The sequence below is a fragment of the Sander vitreus genome, chromosome 17, assembly GCF_031162955.1.
Source record: "Sander vitreus isolate 19-12246 chromosome 17, sanVit1, whole genome shotgun sequence".
Lineage (NCBI taxonomy): Eukaryota > Metazoa > Chordata > Actinopteri > Perciformes > Percidae > Sander > Sander vitreus.
In genome coordinates, this window is record NC_135871.1 from 15,001,807 (window position 1) to 15,011,580 (window position 9,774).

The 9,774-nt window shown below is 39.2% G+C and overlaps 1 protein-coding gene across 1 annotated transcript; it reads left to right on the plus strand.

Moving 5' to 3' along the window:
- The first annotated feature begins 491 nt into the window (after window positions 1-491).
- On the plus strand, window positions 492-8,628 carry elovl5 (ELOVL fatty acid elongase 5). Its single transcript, XM_078273346.1, has 7 exons — window positions 492-549; window positions 950-1,137; window positions 2,862-2,939; window positions 3,505-3,676; window positions 4,883-5,007; window positions 7,060-7,194; window positions 7,697-8,628. The coding sequence occupies exons 1-7, from the start codon at window positions 492-494 to the stop codon at window positions 7,823-7,825; spliced, it is 885 nt and encodes a 294-aa protein (XP_078129472.1). The 3' UTR covers window positions 7,826-8,628.
- The last annotated feature ends 1,146 nt before the right edge of the window (window positions 8,629-9,774 follow it).

A 9,774-nucleotide genomic window follows, 5' to 3' on the forward strand; every position in this document is an offset into this window, starting at 1 on the left:
AGCACAATTCTAGCAATAATGAATCTACACATTTCGTTACCTTCAACAATTTAAATGCCAGAACATCACTATACAACAGTGTAGAGATGGGGTTATCATCTGTACACACCTGCCTGCTGGCTTCTTGTTTTACAGAAGAGGCCACCTTTGATCTGTTGTCTGAAACCACAGGGATGTAAAGGGTTAGTTATGGGACATGGGACATATTAGAGAGTGTGGGTGGACCAGCTGGAGCACAAGCAGACATATACAACAAACATGATAGGCATGTATCAACATTGACTTTGAGTTACATTTTGTTATTTAAACACTACTAAGAGTTAATACCGAATTTTCAGAAGACTGTTGTTATGATCACTAAACCGTCAAGGCCTCTTTCAGGCAGATTAATTAAGTTTATCATACTTAAAGCTGCACTGTCCTGCCAAACAACAAAAACTCATGTTGCTTTAAATTGTTTTTTTGTTTTTCATTTTGTTTTTAGGTGACAAATGGAGACCTTCAATCATAAACTGAACACTTACTTTGAGACATGGATGGGTCCCAGAGGCAAGTCAAGTTTTTATTGTCATCTTAGTTGTTGATATAAAATCTGTTGCTGTTGTCTTTAATGTGTTTGTCTCCCAACATGTTGCAAATACTGTATTCAATGCAAAAGCTCAGCAGAGTTCTGTAGTTAACAGACAGGTGAAGGTAGCTGTGAAAGTAAAAATGACCTAAAACCTTGACTAAAGTCTTTTATGACATGCTGTACACATTGGACTTGCACAAGACATCTGCTGAGGTTTTTCACTGGCTGCTAACCTTTCGATTGTTAAAGCAAACATCTCTCAGTGTGGGCAGTGCTGTCCTGTTTTCTGTTTTCAAGTTCATTGAAAGATAACAGACTATTATCAATGAGGCCACCTGATCAACGGTGATAACGTGCCTCTTTATCACCATATTTCAGATCAGCGGGTGAAGGGCTGGCTGCTGCTCGATACCTACCCACCAACCTTTGCACTCACAGTCATGTACCTTCTGATCGTGTGGATGGGGCCCAAGTACATGAAACACAGGCAGCCGTACCCCTGCAGAGGCCTCCTGGTGCTCTACAATCTGGGCCTCACAGTCTTGTCCTTCTACATGTTCTATGAGGTAAACAGACTGCTCGGCACTGAGATATGTGTTGAAGTAGCCCAAAGCAATCACTGCAATGTCACACTGTCACACTACAGACAGATTATTAAAAGAAAAGAAAAAAGAGGAAAACCGACCTGAATCTGAGCCGCATGCCCACTAAAATCTCTAGTATAGTATATGACCAGATACAAAGCCTATGGACTAGTATGTTTAATTAAAGGAATACTTTGATGTTTTGAAAAATGCACTTATTTAGATTCACAGATAGGGCCTTCTGTCCTTATTACACAGTTGATAGGGTTAATAAAAACAATTTTTTCCACATAAAATGCACTACTGATACTAATATCACAGATTCATCCCCCCCAGGTATTATTTCAAATGGCACTGTACATGTGGATGCTACCATAGGTCAAGCTGCTTCATGTAATAACATAACACACGCTTATGGTTCTATTCCAACGTTGATTTCTGCCCAGCGTAAAGTGAAAAGAAAAGGCAATTTTAAAATTAGAAACCTAACTAATATTCTTTCCATACCGCAGCATGTTCCTTTAAAGCCAGATGCACTTTCAGCTAGCATGGGTCTACTAAATATAGGCACTCTCACTACTAAAACTTTTGCAATCAATGATTTTATCAGTGAAAAACCATTGGAATTTCTGTTTCTTGTTGAAACCTGGCTAACTACGGACGGCGCAGCTGTTCTTGTTGAAACCTGTCCCCCAAATTATAATTTCTTTCACTCTATTAGACAGGGTAAACGAGGGGGTGGAATTGCCACCATCTTCTCAAATAAATATAACTGCATTAGAGTCAATCTTGGCGATTTCTCTTCTTTTGAGTATATTGCCCTCACTCTGAGGGCTGATCCAGCCATACTCTTACTGACCTTATACCACCCTCCTAAACTATGGACTGGCTTCCTTGACCAGTTTTCTGAACTTATATTGCTCATCATCACTAGCTATGATCGGATAATTGTAAATGGTGATTTCAATATTACTGTCTCTCACTGAAAGCTACCATTAGACAATGCTATCAGGGAGTAGGAGGGACACAGCTGGATGCTGACAGGCTCGTTATTTCAGCCATCAAATCCCTCATATACCCTCACAGACATCAGCACAGCCATCTATTGTTAGCTGGAAAACTGCTTTTGATAAACAGCTGACTATATAATTGAAATTGATAAATGCACTGATGTAAACAAACTTGGATTATTTGGCAAGGAGCCTGATCTGAATTTGCTGTTTAAGTTGTATCTGTCATTTTGTGTACCTGTGAGCACCTGGAAGCCAGAACCAGATTTAGCAGTGTGTACAGTAAGTCTAAAGTAACTGTACTTTCCTCTGTGTTACAAACAGGAGTTATTGGAGACACTAGCGTATGCCAAGCAGGGACGGTTGAAGATAAATCAAGTCAAACATTAAAAATTTTGTTTGATATTGTACATGGTCCCTTACAACATAATAAATAGTTAAGTTGCCTTATGGGAAGTCTGAGATACAACATATTTTCCAGCTGAACCCATACTAGGAATTAACAGGATATCTTGGCCCAACGTTATGGATAAACCACTGGAGTACCACTTTAATGTACAAAAGTATAGGTAAATAAATATTTCTGTATTTGCACTTCTCTTGCAATACCTCCCTGTGTGCTAAATGCTTTAATTAAATTGAATTAGCTTCCAGTACATTCGGTGATAACATGTTCTAAATGGCTTTTTTCTTCAGCTTGTTACTGCTGTGTGGTACGGTGGCTACAACTTCTACTGCCAGGACACTCACAGTGCACAGGAAGCAGATAATAAGGTCAGTCTGATTTACACAAAACATTTCAACAGTTTATTGCTGGGGATTATGTTTTCATTTTATCACGTTTAACATAATTGTATTACGAAGTAATCTATTTCCCAATCTGTAAAGGTATAAATACCAGTTATTGTAGGACAGCTAGAATATATTGCCCTGATTTCTATGGGTGAGTACCTATAAATCCCAGCAGATAAACTGAAGAGACAGAGTCAATTTAATCTGACTCATGTCATCATGATGACTCGCTTTGGTGTCCCTACTGAGCTCTGCAGTAGAGGTGAAAACAAGGTTCAGTAAAACGTGCACAGTTTTGCAGTTCTGCGGTGATTAAATGAAACGTGTTATCACTGTGTCACTACTACAGATGAAATGGCTTTATTATTTATCCTGAACTTTCAAGGACCTTCCGGATAGACGTCCACGTAACACCTTGTATGATAAATAGTGTTTGCAGGAATTTGGGAAGAACCTTTGGAATGTATTTTCCTGATTTATCATCTCTTTAGGAATATAGAGGAAGTTTTTTTCTTGTGTTTTATTTATTTGCTGCATATCCTCTCAGATCATAAATGTCCTGTGGTGGTACTACTTCTCCAAGCTCATTGAGTTCATGGACACCTTTTTCTTCATACTACGGAAGAATAATCACCAGATGACGTTTCTTCACATCTACCACCATGCTACCATGCTGAATATCTGGTGGTTTGTTGTGAACTGGGTACCCTGCGGCCATAGTGAGTGTTTTAACACAACTTCCCCCTCCATTATTTACTGTTTGGCCCGAAAGCAAGCTAAATAATTCAAGTGCTCTAATGTTAAACCCATTAGCCCCGAAAACAGCCACAAAGCCTTAATGGCCCTGACACACCAACCCGATAATCGGCCGTCGGACAGTCTGGCGAGGTCAGTGACTCGAGTCTATTCGGTGTATTCAGTGCCGTCGTGCGTTGGAGGAGATGTTGGCCTTCATTTTGGCCGAACTGACTTGCTGGGTCAGAGGGCGGGCAGTCGGACTCAATGACAATCTGATTGGTGGAGTGCTAACCCGGAAATGACGAGCGGGATGAGCGTGACTAAGCCTCTCAATATCTGACGAAAATCTTTTAAACTGACCTTTGTCGATCTGCTATGAAGACAGATTCAGCAACTGCATGGCCTATTTCTCGCTTAAAATGTTTTCAGAAACACGTTTCAGTGAACTAGCTTCGTAAATTATGAGATCGTATTCTGAACGAAGCCGCCATTATGCCCGGTTGAAAGAGCAGCCAGACCCATGTGACGTGTTCATCCAATCAGCTGCCAGTTTTCATTTTTTGGGCGACAATACAGATTATTGCCGCCTGCTGTTATGGAGACGTATTACGTCTCGCGCATGTGCAGAACGCACACTCAAGTCGGTGTCGCTTCGGTGTGTTCTGAGGCACTTTTTGGACCTCGGGGAGACAACTGATCAGTCCGACTGCCTTTTCTGCCAACGGTCGGCCGTCGGGTTGGTGTGTCAGGGGCTTTAAGGACACTAAGTGACACTTATTGACCTGAACGCTGCTGCACTGTGTAACATAGGCTACTTTTTGTGCTTTTCTATTAAAGTTGTGCAGAAAAAAGCACAGCAGCCTGCAAGCAATGGAGCTGTCAATTTTCCTACACTAAAAATGTCCTTCTTAATTATGCCTTTTACTATTGATTTTAATTTCTGATCCATAAACATGTTTCATTATTCATCAGATGTTCAATATATTAGTTCTGTATTACTTTACTGTTAATGGCTTCTAATGATTTGACATGAACTTTTTAGTAATGGTTCCAAATGGAGCAGACTAATGAAAAGTTAGTAGCTATATGATCACTGCACTCCTGAATGCAGTCACTTGCCATTCACGGACAGTAATTGCTTGCAGTAGATGAATAACTACCCGTGTCTCTCTTCTGTGTCTCTACAGCATACTTCGGCCCCACCATAAACAGCTTCGTCCACGTTGTGATGTATTCTTACTACGGTCTGTCAGCCATCCCAGTCATGCGGCCCTACCTGTGGTGGAAGAAGTACATCACACAGTTACAGCTGGTGGGTTCATCCTGTAGTTTCTTGCTGGTGGTGGAACAAGTGTTTAGATCTTTTACTTAAGTAAAAGTAGCAATAATAATAAAAAGTATTTTCATTAAAATGTACTTAAGGTAAAAAATCAAAAGTATGCAGAAACCGGCTTATTTGATTATGATGTAGTATTACATATACTGTATATATTGTAGGATTATTATCACTGATGTGATGTGTAAGTAGCATTTTACTGTTGTAGTTTAACTATTCTATATGTATGTATGTAGCTTGAAAAGTGAACGATTAAGGCAGGTTTCTGCATGCAGAATAATTGAAAAATGAAACTGCTCTGAAAATACAGTAGGTTCGATATATTCTAACCGCACTCATCTTTTCACTTCTACTAAAGGAAATGTAACTTAAGTGATTAAGTGTGTAACTTAAGTGTTAAGGTCCTATGACATGCTGCTTTTTCGATGCTTTTATATAGGCCTTAGTGGTCCCCTTATACTGTATCTGAAGTCTCTTTCCCGAAATTCAGCATTGGTGCAGAATTACAGCCACTAGAGCCAGTCCCACAATAAGCTTTCCTTAGGATGTGCCAGTAGGATGTGTCTGTAGCTTTAAATGCTATTGAGGAGGAGAGAGGGGGCAAGGTGGAGGGTGGGGGTGTGGCCTTGACCAACTGCCATGCTTCGCTCTTTTGCAAGCCATGATGTCTCTCTCTTTCTCATGGGTGGGCCAAATTCTCTGGGCGGGCAAAGCAGAGAAAGGGGAGGTAACTTTTCCCCTTATGACATCATAAAGAGAAGATTGTTATGTGGCAGGGAATAATAGGACCCAAACGCAGAGAGCAGGCAGGCGAGAGTTGAAGTGGAGGATTGATTTGATCAAAAACACAAAAATAAACCAAGGGAGTCCTGAGGCTTCAGCAGGCAAAAAATTTATTCCAAAAAGAAGTCAAAAGGGAATCCAAAAAAACAGAGAAGTACAAAAAAATCCAGGGAGCACAGAAACTGATGAGAGCTGACACTAGGAGACACAAACTAACCGGGCAAGGACACAAAACGATCTGACAAAAGACAAAGGGAACACAGAGGCTAAATACATGAGGTAACGAGCAAATGAGGGACAGGTGATACAGCAGGTGAAACACATCAGGGCGGGGCAGGACAATCAGACAAGGCGGGAAAACACAGGAAGCAAAACTAGACAAGACAAGACAGAAAACAGACTATCAAAATAAAGCAGGAAACAGAAACACAAACAATCCTCACAGAAACATACACAATCAACAGGGAAATACAGAAAACAAACAGAAATATATATATAACATAATAATAGTCAAAAAACAGGGAAACAAAACACTCAACACCACAACAAAGATTCCAGATCGGCCCATCTGAGCTTTCATTTTCTCAAAGGCAGAGCAGGATACCCAGGGCTCGGTGTACACCTATTGCCATTTCTAGCCACTGGGGGACCATAGGCAGGCTAGGGGAACTCATATTAATGTTTAAAAAACTAATAAAGTGACATTTTCATGCCATGGGAGCTTTAATGAAAGATAGAACGACTTGACAATAAGGAGATGTTGTGCACTGAACAATAATACAGTTAATATATTTTGTAAGAAAAAAATGAAACATTATAAGTAACTCTTAACTAGCTGCCGAATAAATGTATTGCAGCAATAGTACAATATTTAACTTTGAAATGTAGTGAACTAGAAATAAAGTAGCATTAATTAGCAATATACTTAACTAAGTATAAATTCCAGTACATGAGTAAATGCCCTTTCAACAGTTTACAAAATGAATGGGTGTATTTTCAGTCTTTGTCTTTTGATTTGTTTGTGATGATTGTTATATTCACATTACATTGTAGAGCTGATGTTGCTATTTAGGTGTTGGACTATTTTCGGCAGGACGCTCTTTAGCTTTAATACAGTGCAGGCGCTTTCACCGTCCATTAAAAGATATTTTAGACTCTGGATCAATATTATGTTTCTATAGGCTCTCTGTGTCACCTTCTCATTCTAGTATGTGTCAGCATGTGCATGTTGTGTTTCCTCCACAGATCCAGTTCTTTTTAACCATCTACCAGACGATGTGCGCAGCCATATGGCCATGTGGCTTTCCCAAGGGATGGCTGTACTCCCAAATAAGTTACATGGTCACGCTCGTTTTATTTTTCTTAAACTTTTACATTCAGGTCAGTTGGTTTTTCCATTTTAAAGTGATGTTTTCTTATTGTCAACACATTTTGACACATAGTCAACACACATTGGTTATGTTTGGAAAAGGAAAATAAGTTACTTCTAGTTAGATTTTTGTGTCTTAGGTAGGGAATTGTGTGTAGTGTTTTATGCAATTAAAAATAATTTGAGTGAAAGGCTGAGAAATAGCTTATGGTTTTGGACATTTGGTGTCTAGTTTTGCTCTTTGAGTGAGAGGTTTCAAACATTGTGTGACATGTAAAGATTTTAGGTGTAAGCAGTTGTAAAAAAACTGTAACACATAACATCAGCAAATGTTTTTGCTATGGAGCCCTTACATTTGTGTTTTTAAAAAACTGTGATTGGGACAACTATCTTACAGTACAGATATATGTGTTTGAGTAATTACATTTAATTATTAGGTAACCCATTAACCTTATGTAATTTTCAATGATAACATTATGTGTAATAACATGTTATCTCTGCCTCTCGTTTAAGACTTACAAGAAGCACAGTGGTTCTCTCAAGAAGGAGCATCACAAGGCCTCTCCTGTATCAACAAATGGAAATTCAAATGGGACGCCATCTCTGGAGCACACTGCACACAAGAAACTGAGGGTGGATTGACATTTAAGAAAGCGCCACCTCATTCTCAATGTAGCGTGTTAGCTAATGCTGCTAAGAGGTATATGGATCTTCTTATCTAGAATAGTTTAGCACTCACTTGAGATGAAATAAGCCATAGTTACATAAATCGAGATGCTTTCCATGTTTTTGAACACGTTCCTACACATTGATTATATTAATTAATATAGTATTCATTTATTAATATAGTAGAGTATTGTAATATGGTTGCACAATATTGCCTCTTCTGCCCTTCAGCAGGGATCTTCAACAGAGGGTCCGGGACCCCCAGGGGGTCCTCAGAGTCAGTGCAGGGGGGCCTCCAAATTATTGTTAATTGTTCTGTTGTGTTGGTAATTTTTTTCAAAAATTAAAAAGTCTTACCATGAATCTAACATATTATTAGCAAATATAACTCCCCTCTGATGATATACTTACTGGCCTATAGGTAAGGTAGTCACTAAGGCCATCCACAGATACAGTTAATCCTAAGGATTCATAACATTCAGGAACATTAAAACATGATTTATAAAATCACGCACAACACTTATTTTAATAGCTTAGTATTCTATGCAAAAAAGGTATTAGGCCGCCCTACACATCACTGTAGGCCCATTTTATTATGCAACTTAATTTTATACAATATATGCAGTAGGGTGTCCCTGCTCTATGTTTCTCTCAGTTAAGGGGTCCTTGGCTTAAAAAACACTGAAGACCCCTGCTCTAGAGGAAATTCACTTCAAAGCAAAAAATCTCTTTCTTGCTACCAGCAAACACACACCAGTTTTGACTCATTCCATGATACTTTACCCACAAAAGGTCCAAAGATGAAAGCTAAAGTGAGTGTGTTGGCAGCTGAGGGTTTCGTCACACTCAATGACGTCTCTGTTCCAACAACCTAAGGGTCAGTTAAAATAACATAGGCTTGCTATGGTCCTTAATGTGAAACTAGAGCATGCATCTTATGTCTTGCTTTAACTTACTCCTACCTGTGCCATTGCATAATCCTGAATTTTGCCCTGTGTAATACTTTAATGCATTTTTATTGGCAGGTTGTAACAGCAGACGTTTTGCTGAATATTTGCAGAATATTCAAAGGGTCTCTAATTTGGAATATTTAGCCATCTAACCAAAGCATAGTGTACTGTCCATATTTAAACCAGTTTAAGACATAATGTTGGAGGGCAGTTGTTGTGTTTTATGAGCACAATATAAACTTAAAGCGTAACTCTCGCCAAAATGCAACCTAGGGTCTGTGAATATACCCGAGTCAAACTTTCGTTTAAAAGCATATTTAGGACGGAAGCGCCACTTTTAAGATTTACCATATTCTCGTTTTTCGGTCAAATGGCCTTTTGAATGGGAGTCCTAGGGGCACTTTTATGCTAGCCTCAAAATAGCTATTTTTAAAACACTAAGAAGGCTCGACACAACATGAAACTTTGCTCGAAGTATCGCCAGGGGCTCTACACATGAACGCAAGCATTGACAACATTGTTTGTGTACACAGAGTTTACTAAAAAGAAAGGTTTTGATCTACTCACTTTAGCAGTTGTTCTTGTGGTCGCCGTCTATCGAGCCAGTCAAAAATAGTCGAGGGAGGAGAGTAAAGATGGAAAGCACCAAAAGCTTAGTTCCATATAAATGCACGGATAATTTGTTGTTTTGTCGTTAGTGAAACACAATATTGACCTTGTAGTTGAAAAAGGAGCCTCATATAAGAATGACATTTCCTCCTATGGAGTCCGTTGATTCGCATTCGGAGATCGCCTATTTTGGACTGGGAAAATGGCGGATAGCGTAAACTGCTAACGTGAGTTACTCAAAACCTTTTTTAGTAAACTCTGGGTACACAAACAATGTTGTCAATGCTTTCTTTAAGGTGTAGAGCCCCTGGTAATACTTCGAGCAAAGTTTCATGTTGTGTCGAGCCTTCTTAGTGTTTTAAAAAT